This window comes from Peromyscus maniculatus, chromosome 3, assembly GCF_049852395.1.
Source record: "Peromyscus maniculatus bairdii isolate BWxNUB_F1_BW_parent chromosome 3, HU_Pman_BW_mat_3.1, whole genome shotgun sequence".
Taxonomy (NCBI): domain Eukaryota; kingdom Metazoa; phylum Chordata; class Mammalia; order Rodentia; family Cricetidae; genus Peromyscus; species Peromyscus maniculatus.
The window spans coordinates 39,212,911-39,239,062 of NC_134854.1; the positions used below are offsets into that span (position 1 = coordinate 39,212,911).

General features: G+C 42.4%; 1 protein-coding gene across 2 annotated transcripts in view; it reads right to left on the reverse strand.

The window, feature by feature from the left end:
• The window catches only part of Reln (reelin), a 461,223-nt gene that overhangs the window by 43,263 nt on the left and 391,808 nt on the right, over positions 1–26,152 (reverse strand). For both annotated transcript variants that reach the window (XM_076566340.1, XM_076566339.1), the window contains exons 41-46: positions 25,347–25,576; positions 19,990–20,210; positions 17,858–18,005; positions 15,201–15,459; positions 14,116–14,365; positions 8,469–8,637 (exon numbers count right to left, since the gene is read on the reverse strand). In XM_076566340.1, coding sequence (XP_076422455.1) covers positions 8,469–8,637; positions 14,116–14,365; positions 15,201–15,459; positions 17,858–18,005; positions 19,990–20,210; positions 25,347–25,576 — 1,277 coding nt within the window. The remainder of the gene's footprint in view (positions 1–8,468; positions 8,638–14,115; positions 14,366–15,200; positions 15,460–17,857; positions 18,006–19,989; positions 20,211–25,346; positions 25,577–26,152) is intronic.

Here is a 26,152-nt window from a genome sequence, read left to right on the forward strand (position 1 = left end):
GTTTTCACAGGGAGCAATGTTGTATTGTTGCCCACCCTCACCAGTGTCATGCAACTCAGTGGCTCTTTTAAATGACTGAATTCATTACTATTTCTGTTTCTATACAGCAACATCCTGTGACACAGTGGAGTATCACATTTTCATAGCTCATAACCACGCATTCTGATATGTAGCCAACATGCACCTATTTATTCTGTCTTTTGTTTTGACTACAAATTTTCTGAAAGGCAGCGGATATTGCTGTCTTTCCTCAGTGCTTATAGATAATAATAAGTAATACATTTTCCCTGTTTTCTTAATATCATAAACATGTTGCACTAAAGCCTTTGCCACCTTATGTTTTAAAGCAGTTTCTTTTGTTAGATTACCCTCCCTATTTATCATTTCATTGTCTGTGACACTTACAAATGGGATTTCATAAACATCCACTGAAAGAATATTAAGTCAATAGTAATAAAGATTTCTGGAAAAAGCAAATAAAAGACACCTTGCAGGGTGGATGGGGAGGAACTGGGGTGAGTTGTGTGGAGCAGTAGTGTGATGACTGTGGGGGGAGACGAGCTGAGAGGCGGCACAGGCCGCCTAGTAGGGGTGGCTTTCTCATCACCAGTTTTGTTCAGTCACAGGCTGGGCAGCCTCTGAACAGAAAGGCTGAGTAGAGGATTTAAGAGCCAGACGAATTGCTGGAGGTGACAGCCTTTGTACAGACTCTGAACCCCACCTTTTCCAGTCTATGTCACTCTCTGGAGTTCTACAGAAAAGGAATCAGTAGGAGGCATGTGAAGACTGTACTAAAACTGGAGCTGGCCAACGGGTCTAAAGATAAGTGAGTGCTCTAATTTTTATTCTGGCACCATGAGTTCTATGTTCATGGTGAGCAAGTAAATGTTTAGACACAACAAGAAGGACAAATTTGACAATTTCTTAGACCCGCTTTTGAAGTGCAAGGGTTTTATATTGCTAGGTATAGCGATATCTAGTCATCACATACTCATGGGCAGAGGTGCCTGCATCATCATTATTATTTTGCAGGAAGGAGTCCTTTCATTAAAGGGAAGAAGTGCGATAACAGTTCAGAATGAGAATACTGGAGGTGAATTCAACCTCTAAGCCTTTCTAATAAAACAACTTATTCCCAGTCCTGCCTAGCCTCACTGTGAGAGGGGCCAAATCACTTAGGTCTACATGCTGACACTTTCCCATCTGTAAAGCTAAGAGAATGCTGCTTCCTGACTCACAAGGGTGTTGTGAAAATTAATTAGTTCATGTTTACCAAGACCTACGAGTGCTTTGGCACATCCCTTGGCAGGTGTCATTGCTTATCCTGAAGGTCCCTTAGAATGATGGCCGCTACCAGATGCTGCTTCTTGGAGTTGGAGGAAAAATGGCCCCATAGCAAATTTCTTATTTTCACATACCCTTGAAATCTCTCCTTTTGGTTATTTTTTAAATTTATACCACTCTCTCCCCATCAACACTTTAAAAGTGCTTCAAAAAATGTAGGTTAGTAACTGTTCACCGCTATCCAGTTCCTATGTTACTGAAGACAACAGTTTCTATGTGTGGTCATTCCGTGCGTCTCCCCATGATGTGGCCACACCAAATTTAATGGGTGTCAGGGCATATCTCATACTCTTCACTTGTGTAGGATGACTCCGTTCACCCAGGAAGACTTCCTGTCTTCATCACGGTGAGAAGAACTGATCTGAAAGAAGCTGTGGCTGGTCATTTCAGTCTCCTCATACTGATGTTATCTTTACTCTCAAAGAGACACACAAGGAACTCAGGCTAGCCCTCACTCTGCTCATGGAGATGGTGAGACCCAGTGACCTCAGTCACACACCAATTCACTATCAAAGCAGTGCAATGAGACAAGGATCGCTTGACTTATAATAAGTATTATTATATAGCATTTATCCAGCCTCTAGGGATATTTTGAATTTCTATCAAGTAATCTTTTAAAACTTTATCACAACTCATAAGAAATAGGTTAGCAAAAGGAGACTTTGTATGAACCACTCCACTAGGCTTTTCTTTTCTCTTGAGAGGAAACCAACAGTGAACTTTGTTGAATCTAGTTCCAACCACTGCCTGTGTGACATGGGAAAAAGCAAATGAACTGGCTCTGTCCAGCCCTGTCTACAAAAAGAGGAAGAGAGCTAGAAGCTAAGGAGGCTTAGGAGATATTTCAACCAAGTATCCTGAGTTGTATACTGACTTGCAAAAACTTCATGACATACTTTGTGAGATAAGGAAATCTGAGAAATGAGTATTGAAGTTCTAAACAAGAAATTGCCATCTTTAGCTGTGGTCTAAAATGTTCTTCTCTTCCAGGATTGTGCACTGAAATATCTGTAGTCGAAATGCTACAATGTCTAGAATTTACTTCAAAATAGCAGGGCATTAGGAGTCGGTGGGGCTACTCAATGTGGGTAGTACATTCAAACTAGTAAGTACATGGGGGTCTAGTACATGATTCTCTTTAGCTTTGTACATTTGCCTTTTAAATAAATAAAATGTAAGCCAACAGGAAATTTTTTATTTCGGAATTAGAAATAAAAAGGAATGGTTCTTATCTTTTAGCAAAATAATTTTTAAAATCATTTGGGCTAAAAAAAATCACAGAAAGCAATAATAAAAACTATAATATTCTGAATAAACCCACTGACAGCCTCAATTTTAGTCCAAAAACTGGACTAATCACCAAATACAAGAGATTTTCTATAGTTTAAACATATCTTCTCTGTGGGGATGGTTTATATTTAGCTGGGAAAACAATCTTGACGATTCACATATATGTATGGCACCGGTCAAATATCAAATTCTCCAATTAAAAACTTGGCAATAAGTTGGCACTGCATATGCCTCAAAGGCAGCTGTGTCTCTGTTATAGAATAAGTGGACATAGGTTTAACCTTTAACAGGAATGCCTTTATAGCAATGTACTGCATATGAGGGATTCAGTGGTACTACGGCCTATGCAAAAATCACTGTTTGTGAACCCCAAACCCCAACAAACAGTTCGTAGAAGCGTAGCAACAATGCTCATGAATGCTCATCAAATGATAGGAGATGATGATGGCATTCAAGACTGGTAAAGTATTTCTCCGGCTAGTTTTAACATTTTGAATGCTGTTCAGTTATATGAATGCTTGCAAATGAAGCCTCTCAAAACACACTGTTGTTTTGGAATAACAACAGACAGAAATAAGGGGTATCCAGGCAGCTGTAAGGCATCTCTTTAACAAAACAAACTCACGACTCTCTTGGATATTTGAAGAACACAGTAAATGTTACTTACTGGTTGGGTCTGTTTTCTTTACTTGGAGTTGTATGTGGGGATGTCCTAGAAAAGGAGCCTTCCCTTCTAAAGCTGTCTCACTTCCATCCTCGTCACCACCACCCCTGTCCCTCCACACACTTGCCTTTCTTGCACTTCTCACTTTTCCTTTTAACTTCCTACAGATTTTTAGTCACTTCCCCTCTGTGCCTGAGGCACCCGGCTTCCAAAGCGTTCAGTTAATCTTTAAGGAGGATGGTGCCAGCTGGGTCATTGATTGGGGACACTAGGAGTGGGTCACTTTCAACTTGACTTAAAATAGCCAAGTCTCACCTGAACCTACTGTGGCCACTCCCTTTTGCCCTTTCTCAGTGGATTTGAGTTACCTGCCCTTCCAGTGACTCATCTGGTTCTCAGCTGACATCTCAAGAACCCATGCCACCTGAACTACCTGCTATTTCTAAGTCTGGTTAGTAATGAAGAGGAAGGCAGATTCAGATCAGGGGTAGGAAACTGATTTTTGACATCATCCTATCTTTCCTCCAGTCTTTCTCAATAACTCATAGCATCATTCTACTCAATTTTCCTAGCACCATAACTATACATACAGTAGTTAAATCCACTCCTGGGCCAGACAGACTATTTTCAGTAGCTCTAAAACTATTCTTTCGAAGACACTAAAAATTGAAAAAAAAAAAAAACCTCAAATTTTTGGACCCCTTTTTCTTCTTTTCTGTGGCCAAGTGCCTGATCTTCTCCTGCATGGCAATCACATCTCGAGTGGCTTGCGGATGGCACGCGGCTCTGACTCATGCATCTTCTTGTTTCCTTTGTGAGCCATGCCCACTCATCTGTTCTCTGTGGAGAGCAGATGCAGTTACATCACCATCACTAGATTTCCAACTTCCAAGCTGGGAGTCTTCTCTTCACACGCAATGGAGAAGTGAGTGAGTGTGCTTTGGATCATTTCTTTGAAATCTCCTGTACTAAGGGCCTCATTCCTGTCTCTCAACTGCAGCCTGGATTTGTCTTCACAGCACGTTTGCCACTTCTTTGAGTCTGCTTTGCAAATTTTTCTTAGATGAATGCTCCAAGCTCAGAATGTCCCATAATTCATTTTCTAAGTCTTTAATATATATTCAAGCATATACATAGCACATTATAGCAGTATGTGTGTACATTCACGTAGGTACGTGTGTGAGAGAGTGTATGTGTGTTTGTGTATGTGTATGGGTGTATGTGTGAAGGGCACAGAACAACTTTGGTGCCATTCCTTAGGAGTTCTCAAGCTTGTTTTTGAGACAGGGTCTCTCCTCAGCCTGGAGCTTGCTAAGCTGGCTAGGGTGACTCTCCAATGAACCCAGAAGTCCAAATCTGCTCGTCTCACTCCAGTGCTGAGATTCCAATTCTGTGCCACCGTGTCTGGCTTCTTTTCCTCAGTTCTGGGCTCAAACTCAGGTCCTCATGACTGCACAGCAGGAAACTTTGCCAGCTGAATTATCTCCACAGCCCCATTTTCCTGAGTCTTATTCTCTTGCCTTGCTTCAACACTTTTTGTAAGTAAACCTAACTCCACTAGTCACCACCCCCATGTTTTTCCTGCTTAAACAGTAACTCTTAAGGCTCAGGCCCAAGCGTCCCTGTCTTTTTTAACCTGGACCCCTGGGTTTAGAATGCTCTCCCCTTACTCACTGAATTCTTCAAAGCCAGGGTCCATCTCTACACAAAACCCTCTCTAACTCTCACTTTCAACACAATCTCCTAGTTTTCAACATCTGTGGCATTTTAGACTGTTCCAGCAAAGCTTTAAGTTACAGATAGCACGAATCATTTTCAGTTCTTCCAACAGGTTACATCCTCTGTAGGAAGAGAGGTCAAGAAAGTGTACTGCTGTGGAATGGTCTGTATGTCAAATTACTCTGACTGGTCAATAAATAAAACACCGATTGGCCAGTGGCTAGGCAGGAAGTATAGGCGGGACTAACAGAGAGGAGAAAAGAAAGAACAGGAAGGTGGAAGGAGTCACTGCCAGCCACCACCAGGACAAGCAGCATGTGAAGATGCTGGTAAGCCACGAGTCACGTGGCAAGGTATAGATTTATGGAAATGGATTAATTTAAGCTATAAGAAGCCTGCCACGGCCATACAGTTTGTAAGCAATGTAAGTCTCTGTGTTTACTTGGTTGGTTCTGAGCAGCTGGGGGACTGGCGGGTGACAAAGATTTGTCCTGACTGTGGGCAAGGCAGGAAAACTCCAGCTACATTGTACCATTACTCTGGTAATGCTTTTTCATTCATCTTGATTTTACGGATGGTTTACCACTAACTTTACCACTGCATATGGCAAAGAGTGAAGGCAAGAACGATGCCAGGTTCTTTCTTGGGTTTTAACACAGCAATGGCCGCAGCAGAGCATGATCCTGCAGCAGAGCATGATATAGCTTGTATTTAGTCTCAGTATTCCTTGTCAGGAAGAAGCACCTGCACCCATTTGACACTGTCTGTCCGAGAGCAGGAGTATCTTCAACACTGCCCGTTCCCTCCTTGTACAGTGTCCTCTTCATCATCAGGTCACCCCTCTGCCGTCTGTACTCCTCTCTAAAGTGTCCCCAGAACACTTAACCATCCCACCACTCTCAGTCTGCCCTCCCAGGCTCTCACCTCCCTAATAGGTTCTTCAGTTAGAATAAGCTTCTCTGACTCCAAATCTCACCATGCCTCCTTATTCCTGCACACTTGAATGGATGAAGCGTTCCTATAAGAAAGCCCCATATTTAACACACCCTGCTCTCCATTGTTTGATACCATCTCACATCTCACTTTCCTCCCTTCTCTCTGCCTGAACACGCACATACCAACTTCCAGCTACGCCAGGGCATTCTCCTTGCCTGAAGCATTCTTGCCCTTTCTCCTTACCCAGTTCACCTTCAGATCTTATTTAAGTTATCCCTTTCTCAAGAAAGTATTCCCTGTGTTCCTGACCAATCCTATTTCTCTGTGACAGTCAGTCTTACAACACTATCTTCCAGTATTCCATCATATCACAACTGGATTCTATAGTTAGTTCTGAGTTCGGGTTATCTCTGGTAAATGCCTCTCTGTCTTCTACTGAACTGAAAACTCTTTGAGGTATGTACTTAAAAACATTTAAAAAAAATATGACTGAATGGATGAACAGTTGCTATCGGTGACCACTGGCTATTTCAGCATGTTTGATGACAATTTGTGGGCGATCATTTTCCATTTATTCCCATTACCAGCAATCCTTAGATCCTCCTGATAGCCATACCATAGGATAGTAGAAAAGTCCTGTGGTCATGGTCAGTGCTAACCCTTACTTAGCACGTGGCTGTAAGCTGTCAATACCATCTTGTTTATAGCAAAGAGCTACAAACTCAGGCTTGGCAGATCGCATAGACACTTCACTACATTCCCAGACTTTTAGGCAGTCAGTTACTTTAACTTCTTGGCTATCTGTATGCCTGCCTGCCTGCTTACCTACCTAGCTATCAACCTATCTGTGCTGGAGATCAAACCAAGGGCCCCAGGTATGGTAAACACAGGTGTTCTATCACCAATTCAGTTTAATTTAAAACAAGGAAAAGTACATTTAAAAAGTCACAGGGCTGAGAGTGGAGGCGGGAGAGAGATTTGCATGTGTTTGGGGCAGTACTCTGAGATGTTCATGTTTCTTTGGCATATGGCAAAGCATGCAAAGAAGTAGGTCTAGCTTGGGCTTCATCTACACACATTCTTCCCGAATTACTCAGAGGGTGTGTTGTCACCTTTAAGACCATTGTACACCAATGAGCCCTGAGGGTAATATAGGAAACAAACTGTGTATTTTCAATATGGTAACAGGGGGAAATAGATGATTATCTGATTTTTCATGTATCATTTGAAAGGGTCAAAATTCTTGTGAGTACGTGCAAGAGACAATTAAAAGACAGATTAAAATATGAGGAATAATTACTTTTCTTCAGTAGACATCTCAAGGGTATAATGACTAGCTGAAGTAAATCTTATAATGTCACTTATTTGCAAAATGCTGCCAAGTAGCTGGGTAATAATTCATAGAATTCATAAAGACTTAAAAGACAGATGCCTTAATGGAGTTTTTTTCCTGTTACTTATTAAGATCACCTTAATAATTCATGTACAGCAATACCTTTAACGAGCAACAAAACCTCACGTATCCCATTTAAGCTTGGCAGTCGTCTCTCAGTTACTACAGTCCCCTGCCTCTCAGCCAGCAATTGGAAAGCAGCCGTAGGCTGTTAGAGGCAGAACCACTCCTTTTATGATAATCCCAGGAAAAGGTACGTCCGGGATGAATGGTCGCATTTTATGGTCATTTGCCAGGAGGATTTATTCATTCTTCGTTTGCAGGGGGGTGACAGGACAATAATGAGCTGAACTATAACTCTCGTTCCACGCTGTGCTGGTTGCTTTCTTCCTCTGTCAACGGCAGGCAGCAGGTGACCAGTTTTCCCCAGAGGGACCAGGAGTGCCAATCACGATCGTAAAGCTTTCCTACGCTTAGCACCTACCTTAGATGGTGAAGGAATCATAGAGCACTATTCCCTTGGGAAAGTCAACCCTCCACTTACTCACACCAGAGTATAAGTGCACACATAATTCAGATTACTTACTAGCATTTACCAGGCACTTTTCTCAAACCAAGTAATTTCCCACTGGTGCTTTTCATAGAAGACATTTCTGCAGCTGATAAATTCCAAAGTAATAACCAAAATAAAATTTGAAAAGCAGAGGCTAATGGTAGGACACATTTATTTGCTATTTCCATTTATATGAAATCAGTAACCACTGTATTGACAGTGGTTTAAATGGCAGATTCCATTTAAATCTATTTTGCATCCAATCGTCTTATTTTAAATGGCTGGTTCTTGGCATCTCTAAATTAAGTTGGAGAAGCTGTTACGTTGCAGTTGCTTTTTTGTATAAGCCATTATTCAAAACAATTATTAGCATTAAGTGTCAGGAAAAGCCTGGATTTAGGGAAAACAACAACTTCACCATAAAAACTGACTTCCACTTTTTTTGTTAGCCTTAATTTATATTCACATAAGTAACAAATTCTCATGCATCTCATTTAAACTTTGTCTGGCTAAAACCTGACCTTCCCAAGCCGATCACTTTGGAGTGATGCCTGCAGAAGCAGCAATACCTGGTATAGGGAGGGAGGGGCAGAGTGATTCTGGTCCACTTGTTGAAAGTGTCTGACACCAGGATCCGCTGTAGGTGATAGCGGCCGCACTCAACATTGGTGGGCAGGCAGTCCCTCATCAATGGGCGCCACGACAGCCCAAGGTCCACCGAGTACTCCAGTTCGACAGCTGAAACAGGAAGTAGTGTTCTCAATGTAAGCACGTCTGCACACCAACCACGGGAACCTACTGTGAGTACGATATGTTTTAAATGTGATGAAATAGTTTGACCTTCCCCTGTGTTCATGTTTCTGACTTTGGAAACGATTGCCAGTTTGGTTTTCTCTCTCTACATTATTGCCATTTTTTTTTTTTTTTTGAGACAGGGTCTCTCACACAGTCCTGGAACTCATTATGTAGACCAGGCTGGCCTCAAACTCACAGAGATCTGAATGCTGGGATTAAAGATGTGGGCCACAATGTCTGGCCATTATTGCTGATTTTAATAAATAATATTGAACTACACTCCTTTTAAGGAGAAGTGAAATAAAGTTACTTTTCCTGAATTACTCATTATAATGAGAACCTTTTAGAAACACTAAACAAAGTCATTGCTTCATATACTGCTATGAGTATATGAGCAGTAGTGTATTTTATAATATACACGATGAACTTTAGTCCTGTTCACGCAATACCCTGTCTCACCCCCCTACTCCCACTGAAACCCTTCAATAACTCCCCTCAATTTCATGTTCTTCTTTTGTCAATGATATATTTAATAATTTAAATCCTTTTTAAATGTGTAAAAAATTTGAGCAGTCTTTTCAAATTTTAAACACAGAATTATTTTTTATTTGTGTGTTTGGGTGGATACCCATCGAGGCCCATAGAGGGCATTCCATCCTCTTTTGAGGTACAGGCAGTTGTGAGCCACCCAGCGTGGGTGTTGGGAAACAAACCCCAGTCCTCTATAAGAACAGCAAGTTCTCTTGACCACTAAGCCATTTCTCTAGCTCCAGTCTTTTACATTTTGACCACCCTACAAAAATTCTGGCCAGTTATGTCAGTTTTGCCCTCGTTATGAATGACACTTCTTAGAAATCAAACAATCTCTTTTCTTATATTTTTCACTCTACTATACAAAGGAACGCACTGGGGAGTCAGAAGCAGGAAGAGATATCTGAAAGTCAAGGGACTTGTGTTAACGCAAGCCGTCAGACTGGGGTCTACAGAAAGACATTTCCTTCTTTTCCTTTTCTTCCTCTAAACATTCTTCACTCTCTCTCCATCTTCTCTGCTCTGCCTCTGGCTACCGGATGCTTTTGTAAGCTGCCTCCTTTCCCACTTCCCTGCTGAATTGCTTTCTCTAAGGTTAACGGTTTCCAGACTTGGCTGCACACTGAAACTCTCTGGGAACCTTGAGAAACTCTTGGTGCTTACATTTCATGGCCAGAGTCTCCTCCCCAAGTCTTCTGGACCCTGAAGCACCCCAGGTGATTCTGTGTGGCCAGCATGAACCCATCTGCTTCTGTAAGCTTTCTAAGTATGGACAATGGCTCGGCCTTCATCATGTGTGTCCTCCTTATGTCTCAGACATTATTGACCGCTCTCTGATTCTTTTATCTGAGATCACTACTATTCCAGCCCTCCTTATCTTGTTTGCACTCTGACTCATCTGCGTACAAGGAAAGCTTTGTGCATTCTTCCAGACATCTTTCTGGCCTCCTATTCCACACATACGTACTAAGGATGCAACTATACCTACCAGTTTCATGTCTCAAAGCCGATTTTACTCATTCAGCCAGTGCTTGCTGATTCTGGCACTGCCCTAGACACTGAATACATTGTGAAGAACAATCTAGACAGGTTCTCATTACAGATCCAAGAAATCCTGTCACCAGAACCAAGAAAACCACACCATTTCCTCCCGTAAACAAACAAATGTTATTAATCACTAAATTTCATCAGGGATAATACTTTGACACTAGTTCTCTGGGTTTAAAGTTTAGACATCATTTCCAAAAGTTGACTCCTGTCTCTTGTGTTCCCTGTGTTGAGCCTATTCGCTCGTCCTGGAAGCTGCTGCTCTTTGGTTGTTTTCATTGTCTCATATCGCCTCCTTCCTTTCCACCTCTCTTCATACCACACTGCACTCATCACTGTCCTCCCCCACACCCCATCGGAGATCACTGCTGTACAATATTTACTAGGATTCCTTTCTATTTGCTTCACAGAGCTAATCTCCCCTAAAACACATCACAATCCCTGTGATGATTAGCTTTCATTGCCAACCTGATGAGCTAGAATTACCTGGTAAAAAAGTCTCAATGAGAAACTGTCTGCAATAGGTTGGCTTGTGGGGATTGTCTTAAAATGGTTGATAGAGGAAGGGCCAGACAACTGTGGGCAGTACCACTCCCTAGGTAGGACAACTGTGAGCAGTACCACTCCCTAGACAGGACAACTGTGAACAGTGCCACTCCCTAGACAGGACAACGTGGACAGTACCACTCCCTAGGAAGGACAACTGTGAGCAGTGCCACTCCCTAGGAAGGACAACTGTGAGCAGTGCCACTCCCTAGACAGGACAATGTGGACAGTGCCACTCCCTAGGCAGGACAACTGTGGACAGTGCCACTCCCTAGGCAGGACAACTGTGGGCAGTGCCACTCCCTAGACAGGACAACTGTGGACAGTACCACTCCCTAGACAGGACAACTGTGAGCAGTACCACTCCCTAGGCAGGACAACTGTGGACAGTACCACTCCCTAGACAGGACAACGTGGACAGTACCACTCCCTAGACAGGACAACTGTGAACAGTGCCACTCCCTAGACAGGACAACGTGGACAGTACCACTCCCTAGACAGGACAACTGTGAGCAGTGCCACTCCCTAGGCAGGACAACTGTGGACAGTGCCACTCCCTAGACAGGACAAAGTGGACAGTACCACTCCCTAGACAGGACAACTGTGGACAGTGCCACTCCCTAGACAGGACAAAGTGGACAGTACCACTCCCTAGGCAGGACAACTGTGGACAGTGCCACTCCCTAGACAGGACAAAGTGGACAGTACCACTCCCTAGACAGGACAACTGTGGGCAGTGCCACTCCCTAGACAGGACAAAGTGGACAGTACCACTCCCTAGGCAGGACAACTGTGGACAGTGCCACTCCCTAGACAGGACAAAGTGGACAGTACCACTCCCTAGGCAGGACAACGTGGACAGTGTCACTCCCTAGACAGGACAACTGTGGACAGTACCACTCCCTAGACAGGACAACTGTGAGCAGTACCACTCCCTAGACAGGACAACTGTGAGCAGTGCCACTCCCTGGGCAGGACAACTGTGGACAGTACCACTCCGTAGGCAGGACAACTGTGAGCAGTGCCACTCCCTGGGCAGGACAACTGTGGACAGTACCACTCCCTGGGCAGGACAACTGTGGACAGTACCACTCCCTAGACAGGACAACTGTGGACAGTGCCATTCCCTAGACAGGACAACTGTGGACAGTGCCACTCCCTAGACAGGACAACTGTGGACAGTGCCACTCCCTAGACAGGACAACTGTGAGCAGTACCACTCCCTAGACAGGACAACTGTGAGCAGTACCACTCCCTAGACAGGACAACTGTGAGCAGTACCACTCCCTAGGCAGGACAACTGTGGACAGTACCACTCCCTAGACAGGACAACGTGGACAGTACCACTCCCTAGACAGGACAACTGTGAGCAGTACCACTCCCTAGGCAGGACAACTGTGGACAGTACCACTCCCTAGACAGGACAACATGGGCAGTGCCACTCCCTAGACAGGACAACTGTGGACAGTACCACTCCCTGGGCAGGGTCTTGAACTATACAGAAGTGGTGAAACAGCCCTGATCAAGCAAACATCAAATGAGCACATATGCGTTCGTTTCTCTATGCTCTGGACTTGTTGTGACGTGGCTATTTGATGTTCCTGTCTTGTCTTCCCCACAATGATGGGCTCGAACCTGGGACTGTGAGATGAAATCAACTCCTTTCTCCCCTCAGCTGACTTTTGTTGGGGTGTGCCATCGCAGCAGCAGAGCCGAAATGAGGATGATGCCTCTGTACTCGTCTTCTGTCTTTGGCTGTGTCAAGCACAAGTTTCTGTACCTGCTCTCTAAGGTCCTCCAGAATTTGTGGCTACCTCCACTTCGTCACTTTGTCCTCTCATTTCCTTCCTCACCGCACCTCTCCCAGGAGGCCGTGTGCACCTGTGGTGGCGGCACACTTGACTGGCTGGTGCGGGCCAGATCCGGTCCTGGTGCTGCCTTAGCTCCCTCTGCTGTCCTTATTGGCTCCTTCAGTTACTGGAGGGTTGGGACTCTGGAATATCAGCTATACTTCTGCTTGTAGGGCCAGTATGCTTCGTTCTCCCACAGCTTTCCTGTGGGCCAGGAGCTTTCTTTACTGCTTCTCTACAGAAGCTGACGTTTAGCTGACCTAGTTTGAGATGGCTTCTCTATCTACCATTAAAACCCAGGCCAGCTGAAGATCCAGTGAAAGGGACAACCATTCATCATGTCCCCTCCCCTGAGTTCGCATTGTATCTTATCAGTTTCATTCCATAGAGCACCCCCTTCAGTCATCTACTGGGTTCTAAGGCATCTGTCCACACAGAATGCACCCACTGGATGCAGAGTATGCACCTTTTGCTTGTCTATCTTTGTTTTCACAAGTCCCACCCCCCCACTAGTGTTAACTATGTTTGAAGAACAAAGAGTACTTCTGGAATTCTTCCTAAGTTCAAAATCATGAGAATGTGGAAATCTGGTTACACAGAAACTTGAAAGAAACCAAGCTCCTCAAATTTCCACTCCCTCGGATCTAAGAAAGAACAAGGGCTCACATCATCTTAGAAGCATCCTGCAAGGTGGCATGGGTCTGCAGTTCCTCAGTAAGCCCAGGGCTCTGTCAATTCAGGTGAAGGGTCCAAACCGTGCATTGATGGCAGTTTGTAGTCTCCCGAGTGCTCAGATGAAAGGCAAGTGCTACCCTGTACAGTTTACACAGTGCTGGGGAGTGAACTCGGGGCTTCATGGGTGCTGGGCAAGCAGTCTTCCAACTAAGCTACAGCCCCAGGTAGAAAGTAAGTTTCTAAAACACAATCTATACACAGTGTTTTAAAAATACTCTATTTACAACATCATGTTGTCCAAAAAAATAAAAGTTTCAAGAATACCCCAAGAACTTAAAATGTTCTATGATCATTTGTGTTCTTAACACTATCACTTGGGTACTTAATTGTGTGTGTATATTCATATACGTGTGTGTGTGTGTGTGTGTGTGTGTGTGTGAGCGTGTGTAAGCTGGAGGTTGACACTGTTCTCCAACTTACTTTTTGAGATGGGGACTGTCACTGAGCCTGGAGTTCACTGATTAATCAAACTGGCTGGCCAGTGAGCTCCTGTGACCTGCCTGTCTTTGCCTTCCTCCCCAGTGTAGAATTACAGGAATATGCAACCACGCTTGGCCCTTTATGTGGGTGCTGGGAAGCTGACCTCAGATCCCCATGCTTGCTCAGTAAGCACTTTCCTGAGACATCTTCTTAACCCCGTGACAGAGGTTCTGAATAGCACCCACAGTCACAGATACTCAGGCTTCTGTCCCTCTGGATGTGGAATACTTACCATAGCAAGAGTCTGTGACTGAGCAGGAGGCAGCAAAATCTAGCTGTAGGAATGAGTCCTCGTTCACAGCAATGTCTGTGGTGACCACATAGCGGGTGCTGGCCTTTTCAATGAAGACCAGGGCGTCGCCTGTGGAGCCGCACACAGGCATCTTGGTGCCTCCTGGATGAAGCAGCCACTTTCTGCTGTCCAGAGTTGAGAAATCATCTTCTAAGACTGTATTACCAGAGATATTTCCTCCAATAAGAATCTGAAATGCATTTTTAAAACACCCCAGATTTTGGTTTTAGTGTACAGCAGAGTTCAGTTGATTTGTTTGTTTGTTTTGATTTGTCAGCCGCCTGGGCACTGGTGCTGTATGACTAGCACAGTGTCGGGGCCTTTCAGAATGCTCTTGTTTCTGTGGTCTGCTTGCCCATCTGGCAAGGAGCTGCAGAAAACAAATCAAAGGACTGACAAAACCATTCACAGCCATTCGTAGGCCAAATTGTGCCTTTGGAAAGCACATGTCCCCAAGCTGGGAGAGCCAAGCTTGGCTTGCCTGTGGTTATTTTCCATGTAAAACTTCTATTTAAGGACACTCGTGCCCGGAGGCATTTCAGTTGCAATTCCTTGCATGAGCGCTACTGTTTGTGAACAGGTTCTCTGAATTCTGTTTGATATGCTGTATTATGTATGAAGATCCTTTACAGCAGTCCAGAAAGATGTTGGGGGAGGTTTATTTATTTATTTCCATCAAAGGCCGGAGGAGAGGATTTGAGCACAACTGCATGCGGCACCAATGCTAATTTGCATGCTTCCCTTTTCAGAGAATTATAACCTTGTATCACGCTTGATAAAGTCCCCTTACCCATATGGCAGCGTCCTCTCTGAGCATGACCTAGGCCTTCTGTTGTGCCATTTATTTTTATAGGCATAGGCAATTGGGGGATAGAGAATGAAAGGAAAGCTAAATACCATATCTAATCTAGCTATGTGCCCTTGGGCAAGTCATTCAACTGTCTGGGCTTCCACCAGCATGGAGTTGGACTAACACGCTTTCTAAGGTCATAAAAGTTAAAGTAGATAGTTCTGAAGAGACTGACCTGGTCAATCACCCAGGGGCTATAGAAGTGTCCATTTTCAGATGGCTGCCACCAGCGGAGGCGTGTAGAACCAGAACGGGCTTTCAGGGGCATTTCCAGGGCAATGTACCTGCCCACATTGCTGGAGTTGCTGAAAAGGAACTCTTGAAGAAGACTCCAGGAGAGGCCACCATTGAGGGAATACTGCAGAAGCACTGGCTGGCTCCTGGGGTCGGGAACACCTTTACCACATCCCAGTCTCACGAAGAACTGCACAAATCTGACACCAGAAGACTTTACTGTAGACTTGGACTTCTGCAGAGAAATCTGCATCACTAACAAAAGGCAAGCACCCAGAGCAGTAGAGAGCAATGGATGGCTTTAATAAACATGATGACTTAATGAGTGTCCAAAGCAATGACTTTGAACTTTAATTTTTCCTTTCTAATGTGAATGGAAGTTAATTAAATGTGAAGTGTGAAAAATGGCAACTCTGGCTCATATTTGTATCTTGAATCTCTTTTCCAAGGAGCCCGAGGAAAGTGAGTTGAGTGTCATTGCATTCCTTGGCTACTTTATAAGATGTTGGGAGAGATCCAAAGGCTGTTCAAGTCTGAGGGTGTATTGTTGTCTAGTGAAGACAACTGGATTTCAGTCATCAGTATTTGAAACTAGAATAATATACAGAATACAGATACCATGTTACCAGCAAAGTCACCCATTCTCACATTCACTGGTAGCTTTGCAAATATTCTGTCACTGGTTTAATACATTTAAATTCAGCAGTGGTAGCTCCTCTTTTAAGAGACTGGGCCACTTTTGGAAGATCTGTGTTAAGCCTGGGCCTCTTTTCTGTCTTTTGTGCCAAGGGAAAGGGAAGCGTGAGTATGGGTTGTTGGTGGCGGTGGGCTGTGCCAGACTCTGACTGTTGCTGGGTCTGGGTATGGATGATACTGGCCACTGAGAACCGTGGCAGGCAGCCAGTGGCAGCTTTCCCAGCTGGCAGGGAGGTGGACAGAGTGGCAGCAAGCAGCTGGGGTGCCAATGAAAACTGGTTCACATGTTATCTTTGGCAGGCAAGCTGCTGGTGCCTGGTCTGGCCACTATCCTAACTGGTAAAGCAGAATAAATTTCATGTCAAATTCAACACATATACTCGATAATAGAACAGGACTGATAGTAAACACTATCAGTATCATACACAGAACCATTCATTCCTCACAATTCTCTCAACTTCTATTTATTTATGTCATGGCTCTGAAAACACTGAGATCTTACACTGAACATTTTAAGGTCAATATATGCAAATCCCACACAGCATGCAACTGGATGAGCTATATAATGCAGCTTTTAACATTTGATTAATGAAAACATGCATTACTAGTGCCTAGTGATGTTTGCACGAATCAGAACAGTATTTACTGAGGAAAAACGAGGTATATTATCTACTTGTATTAGAAAGATGTTTATATTAATTTAGTGATAGAAACACCAAATTGCTAATTAGAAATTATATCAGAATTACTTATTTAGAAAAACTTAACTTCTAAATTAGAGGACTTGGATGCTATTGAAGAATCTGACATAAAGAATATCAAATTAAACTATGTGCATTAGAATTGGATAGAATACAATTTTGTTTTTAGTAACTATAAAATTATTTTAGATGGAATTGTATTTTCTGTGAATTATATTATTTATAATCAATAACTGAGAGTCAGGAGAAGGAGGGGATGTTAGGACTAATATTTAAAGTACCATGAAGTGTTTTAAAATATTTTAAAAATAAACACGATTTCCTTGCTCTTTTAAAAATAGGTCAGGGTTGCATTTTACACACGTTCATCTGTATCTTATATTTTGCTGTTGAGGTTTTGGCTCATCAAATGATCAAGGGATATACATTGTGACGGGGCATAATCCTCTGAGCCGGTTAAAATGTGTTTCCCTGAGTGACTAGGCTCAGTTTAGAAAATGACTTCTTACAGTGCTAGTGAGGCATTGGGCTTATGCGTACTAAGACTGCACTTCAAATATGCTCAAATAAATTTGCTAATGGAGATAAAATTAATCATGAATAACTTGAGGATGTATCGCATTTCAACTGAGCTTCTTATTAAGATGATATAATAAATGTACATATTTTCTCCAGGGTTCAGGAGCTGGTGAAAAAAGTAGTCAGTAGAAGATGGATAAAGAAGATGCAATATTATTTTCTTGAAGTTAAAGCAAATTAAAAATTGTCATTTTCTAGCCTCAAGATTATACAGTTACAGATACTATGGTTTTTGGTTTTTTTTTTTTTTTTTTTTTTTTTTTTTTTTTTTTTTTTTTTTTTGGTTTTTCGAGACAGGGTTTCTCTGTGTAGCTTTGCGCCTTTACTGGAGCTCACTTGGTAGCCCAGGCTGGCCTCGAACTCACAGAGATCCACCTGGCTCTGCCTCCCGAGTGCTGGGATTAAAGGCGTGCGCCACCACCGCCCGGCTTTGGTTTTTTTTTTTTTAAGCTGTGTTTTACATCTGATGTAGGTACTGAACAAATGTCTGTTTTGAACTAGAAATTATGTGAACTCTGGAGACTTTGAGCAGAGAGAAGTCTAACTCCAGCATGGCAAGCATTGTCCTGGAGAGCTCCCTGCTTCTGCTTGGATCGTGTCCACAACTGTACGATACAGTTACCTAGCATGTGATAAATCCAGGTCCCGAGTCACCAGCATGCGCAAGCCATCTTCGTTGAAAAAGAGGTTGTTCCCACTGGAAAGTATCCCACACTTCCGGGAAGGCTTCCCACCACTCATTAATAAGAATCTATCGGATTCCAGTTGACCTGAGAAAGTGAAAAATGTGCTTTACCTGTGACCATAAGTGTAGTTGCATTATATTTTCAAAGAAACATGGCCAATGTGTTGTGTAGTTTTAAAATGCAAAGCCATAAACATTGAAGTCCATTTTGGGATAAAAGGACTCTTTTTTTTTTTTTTTTGAGGGATAAAAGGACTCTTTATAATATGAACTTCTTCAAAGTTTTTGGCCTTGACTAATATACAGGTTCACATGTCAGAGGAGGGTCTTTTCCTAAGTATCTGTGGTTTACCTAGGTAAGCTTCTCCAAGAGAAGGAGAACTGGTTAGTCAGGAACTGAATGAGGCCAGGAGAGGGCCTGGGGGGGGGTGCACACCCACCCCCAATGTCCTCACTGTGCCCTTCTAATGTGAGGGCAGCGTCAGGGAGGAATAACACAGTAGCTTAGCAGATGGATTGTTTTAATCAAAGAAATTTAAATATAATTTAATAGTTGCTGTTAAATATCTTTCAAAGCCAGTTCTCAAATCTACTGAGATATGCACCTTAGTTTGTTTTTTGGTAAAATACACAAAACATGTTTACCGTATTAACAATTTAAAAGTGAATAATCCAATGGCATGTAGTATATTCTTGATGTAAAACTTTCACAGTGACGACTTTAAGGTTTTCATCCCCCAAGAAGAAGCCTGTGTTGATCAGTCAGTCACTTCCTTCTCTCTTGCACTGGCTAGTCTACCTCCAAGGACTGGCTTACTTGGGATGGTTCACATAAACAGTGTAAACAATGGATGTTATTTTTGTCTTTTTAAAAATTTGTTGTATTATTTCTAAGGTTCATCTAGATTGTAGCATATATCAATAGTTCAAATGTTGTATGGCAGTGTAATGTCTCATCATATGTTTGTACCTAAATCTAGTTTTAAAATATATTATAAAACCATGAATTATTAAAAGTCTTATAGAAATTGGAAGAAAACAGTCTTTTGGTCTAACTACATTATTCAACCACCATATGAAGATGTTTAATCCAACTTTTGATAACAGTGCATCTACAATTTAGATGCTCCCCCAATCATTAGTTTATAATATACATTTTTCTCTGTTGTAACATTATCATCACATGTAGTGATGTCAAATTCTGTGTACAAAATGAAGGTGTGAAAACGGAGGAGAAGCTGCCTGAAGAGCTGATGGAACTCTATTTCTGAAAAATTGTTTCTCATATCCAAGCTTATCCTTTAGAAGTGTTTCCTCAATTGCCATTTGTCAGAAATTAGATGTAGTGTAGAAAGTGGTCCAAATATGGTAGTTGTGACAGGGTGCACAGGACCTGAATGTGCCTGCAAACCGAGTTCCAGAATGAAGAAGGGAGCTGGGCACGAACGCCCACCCCAGCCAAGGGGCTCCTGGCAGTTGTCAACTGTTGAGAAAGGGAGAAGCAGGTTTCTCTAAGAGTGTAGCCCCTGGTAAGACCTCTCCCCAGGGGAAAGCTCCACATCCAAGAATGTTTGGGCAGTAGAAACTTGGAAACAAGAAGGACTCAAAGCTGGCTGGGAAGGGATATAGAAAGAGCTGGAGGAGGGAGGGTGAATATGATCAAAATACACTGTACAAAACTCTCCAAGAGCTAATAAATTACATTTTAAAAGTTAAATATAATTAATTAAAGAAATTTGTTTGATTTTTCTTATAGATTCTCATATGTATAACTTATTCTATCATTAGTCTCAGGATATTAATGATCCAACCTATACACTGAAAATAAAATAAACTTTTTAAAAAGTGGTGAAAATAACCTTTAATTTATCAATTAAAGTCTTATTCTCCCTCACTAACCACTGTTTGAAAGTGTAACCCTATAACATTAAAAAAGAAATGGACTTTTGTGTATTTGCAGTCATAACAATAACTGTTAGAATATCCACAAGTGGATAATTCACCGTCACAGATTGTGCTTACATGTAAATTCTTCCAAAAATGACACAGAATTTATGAGAGAAGTTTACCTTCAAAATCATCTTTGAGAAAATCAGGATTTTTGGTGCTGATTTTACAGGTGGGACCAGAGTAGCCTGGGTCACAGAGGCACCTGGTTCCATTGATGCAGCTCCCATGTCCGCTGCACATGTCTTCACACTGGGGACCAATGTAGACATTATCGATGGCCCACGTGACTGGCTGCGAGCCAGCAGGGTAAAACCCCTGGTACCAGCGGAAACGCACAGAGCTGGAAAACAAGGTACAAAGGTCTCAAAGTTATTCAACAGAACAATGCATCTTTAGCACATTTGGTCCATAAACAATGGTAAATTACTACGTATGTATTAACTCAAGAGGAAGAAAACATGATTAAAGAAAACAAAAGAAAATGAGATTCGCCATTTCGGGAAAATACCATTCTTCTTTTGACAGTAGGGTCACTGTTTCTCTAGAATCTTCTGAATTTCACCAGTTAGTGAACAGAGGACCCGCTCTTCCTACCCTTCCAACTCTTGGTGAAGACTTCTCTCTACTGTCAACACTTTGCATAACTAATCTCCTAAAAACCTGATGTAACACCCGTGAAACATAAAATCAACCACAAGCCACTTAAAATGTAGAATTCTGTGACATTTCCACACCAACAATGTTGTCTACCTTTATCTAGTTCCAAGGCATTCCAGCACTAAAAAACGCCAGCAGCCCTTCCCAATGTACTCTTCCCTAGCAACTGCCGGCCCCTTTCTGTCTCTGTGGCTTTACCCATTCTGAGGATGCCACAGCAATGAAACCGTGCAACATATGGTTTGTGTTCAGCTATATTCATTCAGCATTAATGTTTTCAAGGTCCATTCACTTCTAGCAAGTACCAGACTGGCCTTCCTGTTAATGCTCCATCCCGGGGATTTACGGGGCTTTACCAGCTTTCCTTATTCCTTGGTTTGATTGTTGCAACCTTTTGGCTATTGAGGACAGGGCTGCTGTGAACATATGGAGTAGGGTATTTGTTTAAGTACCTATTTTCAGTTCTGGGCAGGATGGTAGTGGAATTGCTGGGTCTTAGGGTACATGGTCAGGCTTTTCCACAATTGCGATGGCATTTCCATTATTACAGTACTCCAGCTGGAATTACTTAAAACACACCCGTTTCCTTGATTGGCAGCGAGCTCGCAGCAGCTGATCCTTTATTACACCCTTTCCTGGCGCTCAGTGTAGTGTTTCTGAGACAGTAGTTGCTCAGCAAATTTTAAGAGAAAAATGTAAGAAAATCAGATTTGTTTTTGGTTTGCTGGTTGTTATGCCCCCTTTTTCTGTTTTTGTTTTAAATAAAAAAATAAGCAAATATGCCTGGTTTTCTCAGCACCTGAAAGACGCAGACAGAAGGACTCCTATGAGTTTGAGGCCAGCCTGGATATACAGAGAGTTCTAGGCCAGCATTGATCCTGTTTTTAAAAAATACAAAAACTCCCAAACTAACTTAACCAACCAATCAACCAATCACTGCCCCGCCCCTACTCCCCCAAATCATCACCATCACCAAAATTAGCAAGTGAATTATTTTATCATGTTACTGATGATAATTATGTCACTGGAAATAATCTATATATTTGACTGGAAGTCCAGAAATAGCATATTTTTAAAAACATGTATAAAACTCAGTTCAAAGAAGATGGGATTGTTTTAGAGAGAATAGGCATTAAATAGGTCATGGGCATTTATTTTTGTGCCCCATAAATTTATCCATCTTCTAGTTATCACACTAGTTTTTAATTTGAGGAACAAATTAGAAGTGAACACAGGGTTGGGAATGGGTGAGGAAAAGGAAGTTTATTAGCTTTTGCAGTGTAGCAGAGAATGAGGCAGAGGGAGTCAAGTTCTCATCTGTTTTATCAAGAACCCAAAACTGCCCCTGAAATGCCAGTGCATAATTAAACCACATTCTCCTAAGCTTGTCAGTTTAGTCTTGGCAAAAGCACTCCTTACCTTTTGAACTCTCAGACTGCTGAGCTGAGGGAAATGGTTGGAGTTTTCCTTTAATGAAAGCCTACATGGATTTTTTAAAACTTATTTATTCAAATGTCCTGAATACAGATGAACCACCTTGGTTGGGCATTTATTAGTGTTCACCCACCTTGGCACAGAAACTGCAAACGCTATGACAAATGAGCTAAAGAGCCTGGTTTTGCTGTGGTTCCCTTCGGCTGAAATCTTATTCTGAAAAATTCTCACTGCCATCCTCCTTGTAAATGTCAGCCTGCTCTCAAGCCGGCACCTGTTCAAAGTCTGTTTTTTAAAATATACACTTAGAATTTCGAGCACATCGCACTGTCTCCATCAGTAGGGACTTGGGTTGACTCATTATGAAACTGCATAAAGCAGAAACAGTGAGGACATTTTCAAGACAAAGAGACTCTAGAGTGGAAGGAAGGACACGGCGGTGATGTGAAGAGAATTAGGTGGAATTCAGCGCTTACATTCTGGATGTCAACAGTATGCAGGGGCTGTTGATTTGAGAGAGGGGCGTGGACGGACTTGGAGGGAGGGGACATAGGAGGGGCTGGAGGGCAAGTGATACAAATATATTTTAATTAAAATGTAAAAATTTGTAAACATGACACTGAAAACAAAGCAGTATATATTTGTGTATGTGTGTGATGAGTGTATCAGTGTCCATTAAGTCACAGAAAATGGTAATTTTCACACACATACACACACACACACACATGCACAGCTAGCATTTGCAGCTAGCATTTGTGGTATTACTATGTCCCACGTTGAATACAACCAAGGAATGGTTCACTGAGTTGGAGAAAATGTCACGTTTGCCCTCTAGCAATTCATGCTTGTGTGGGTTTTAAGAACAGGACTAATTCTTTTCTTGAGACAAGGATGAGGCAGTCTTATGAAGACAAATTCTTCCCTCCACAGACAGATATGGTTAAAAATAGTTTGGGTTGAGACAAATTCTGAGTATGGGCATGACTCCTAACCAGTCATTCCTTTTTGTAGAAATAAAATGACATGAATATATAAACACACCAGTCTCAATTTTTTTGTATTATGAAGGTCTTTTTTAAAAAATGGATTTCCTCCAGTGGGTGAAATAGAGTTGTCTGTATTTCCCTTGCTCACATTTCCAAGATAGGCTGCTATGCTTTACATGTGAGCCTGGCCCAGAGGATGCCACCTCAGTGAGGTATGGCCCTACAGCTTGGGCTTCTTGATGTGGGCAGCTCTGCTCTGCCTTCCATCCACAGGCTTACTTCAAATACTTCAGGTAAGATTATTTGCGTGTGGAAACTTGCTGAATGTCTTAAGTGGCACACCACAATCATGGCCACAACCTATCCTTGGGTCCTTTCTTAACTAGAAAGTCAGAGAAGAGCAGAAGTCCACCGAAGAAGAGGCTGGGCACTTCTCAGCATCCACATGATGGAGGTGGAGGGACCACTTTGGTCAAAAGTGTCTGTTTCACTCTGCTTCAATGGCTATAACAATATAACATGAATCCAGCAGCTTATAAATGGTGACATTTATTTTTTAAATCACTATAGAAGCTGAAGTCCAAGGCCAAGGAGCTAGCTAAGGGCCTGCTAAGGACTTGCTTTACAGTCCACACTTGGTGCCCTCTAGCTGAGTTGTGTCTTGACATGGTACAAGAGGCAAAGGGGTTTTCTGGGACCTCCCTTTTGAGAGCTGTAATCCCATTTATGGCCTAATGACCTTCCCTAGGCCACACTTCCTAATAATATGACCTTAAGGGCTGGGATTTCACCATGTGAATTTCAGGGCGACACCACACTCAGACCTTAAGAGAGCCCACATGGTTGATCCCCAGGCCTTTCTATGCCCAGTCTGTCCAGGAGTGCTCTCTGAACCTGGCCTAAGTGAGTGTTCTGATGTTCTTTTCAGGAAATTTGGAATCAAGAGTTCCAGGGAACAAGAACCATGATCTATCTGATGTTGATGGCAAGATAATAAAAACAAGCATCACAAAATCTCTGGTGTCTTTTCAATAAATTCTTCCATGTTCTAAGAGAAAAATTACTGATTTCAGACAGATCTTTCTTTCTTTTTTGCTGAGACACTGTCCCGTCTGTCTCTTCTATGAGCAGCTCCGATAATCAGTGGAGCTCAGCACCAAGCTGGGTAATGGTCTAAATGTCTGTGAGCTCCAGAGATTCTCTTTGCCCCTCTGACTTTCACCCCAGAGTCTAGAGGTCATTCTGTTTAGTGATGCTTGCATGTGAAGATAACACTGGGTGTTTTATAAGTACACTGCTTTCATGCTGTAATAAGTGACATAGTCAAAGTATTTAAGCTCTAAATTATGAAAACCGCTTTAGTGAAGTAATGAGGGGCAGGTGGATTATGCTCCAAGATGATGCTAACTTTTGAAAATGCACTTTAACTCTTTTGGAAGAGTACTAAGTATTAGTTTTGCTTATAGACAGAAGAGGTCTAATTATACCTAGTTGCACACAAGGATTAAACATCTCTTTCCATCTCAAAAGTATGATAGTAGTACTTTCTTCTTTTTGACATACACTGAAAGAATGAGTATTATTCTAAAACAGGCATTCCCAACCTGTGGGTCATGCCCCCTTTGGGTGTAAAGGGTGGAACGACCCTTTCACAGGGGTGGCCTGAGACCGTTGGAAAACCACAGATATTTACACGATAACTCATAACTCACAGAAATGTCAATGTTAAGAAGTAGCAACGAAACAGTTTTATGGTTGGGGGTCACCACAACATGAGGAACTATATTAAAGGGTCACAGCATTAGGAAGGTTGAGACCCACTGTTCTAAAAGACAAGAAATACATTTATAGGCTGGCTGCTTTGTTGACGTCCTCTCTCTGAGAGTCGAAGTCCTTTATCTCCAAAAGCTTTTCAACAGAAGAGACTGTATAATGCTACAAGAATGCTGAGAGAGGTTGAAAAAGTAAAAATGCCCAAGGAGAGAAGTCCTGACGCCTTTTATGAGACACCAGGGATTGGCTGTGGGCTTCCATACATGCCCATAGAGATGTGTATGAATGTACTGAATTTTTACTGTATTGATAGTGTGAGGTGAGAGCCCGTGGGGAGAGGGCCAAGATAATGAGAAAATGTATTATCTTGCTTCCTTTTGATTTGTTAAGGATGCCTGGGAAATGGATCTCAAGCTATGCAACCCACAGCACGCTCTTCAGTCTATCCTCAAACTATGCATGAGTAGTCACCCTGTCTCTTTTCCTGCTCAAATGTCTATTGATTTGTTTCAAGTGGGAGCTGAAAAGAAATACACAGCAGAACTTTCTTCCTGATGGCGGCAGGTGAATGACAACTAGAAATGTCAAACGGAAAAGAAACGTGGCGCCAAGCGTCAGACCCTCACCCGCAGAGGTGCAGCTTCCCGAAGTGCACGACCTCCCTCCTCCAGCCCCGGGTGGTCCCTGCGTAGTAGGTGCTGCTCGGGTGGTGCTCCGTGGAGCACAAGGAGCTGACATGGCTGCTGCTGTGGTAGCAGAGGGGCAGCAGCAGGTGCCAGGTGGCTCCGAAGTCCCTTGAAAACTCCAGTCTGACTGGATCAGCAGATGAGCTATCCGTGGAGCATCCAACATTGATCTTGGGAGGGAAGAAAAAGGGACACAGATTACCTCAGAGCAACAGGCCCTGACAGCGGCCATCTTTCCTGGAGCCCCTTTAAGCCCTGGGAAGCGTCTTACCGAAATATAACTCTGGAAGATCTATTCTGAACAAGTAATATTATATATTATCTTTAAATTACATTTTCTTCATAAGGAGCCTACAAAGGTCTCATAAAAACCATTTTCTCTCATGTTATAAGAAATAGAAAATGGACAAGGGAAAGGCTGAGCTAACTCCAAATTTTACCTTTGGCTCATTTTTTTAAAATCACCATCAAGTCAAGAAAATAATAATGAAAAGAGTGTTTCTTTCTGAACTATTAGCTTCCTTATCAGTTTACTAAGCAGTAACCTTCTATTTTCTTTCTTATGACACCTTATAAATAATTCCAAAAGTTTTGAACTTCAACACACATTCAATACAAAAACAAAATAGAATACAAGCATTGCTATTTTTTGTTGACACCAGTAAAGATTTTCAAAAATTGTAAATATTCAAGAAGGACAGCCTTTTGAGATAGTGTATGTGGTGAAATGACAATTGCAGTTAAGA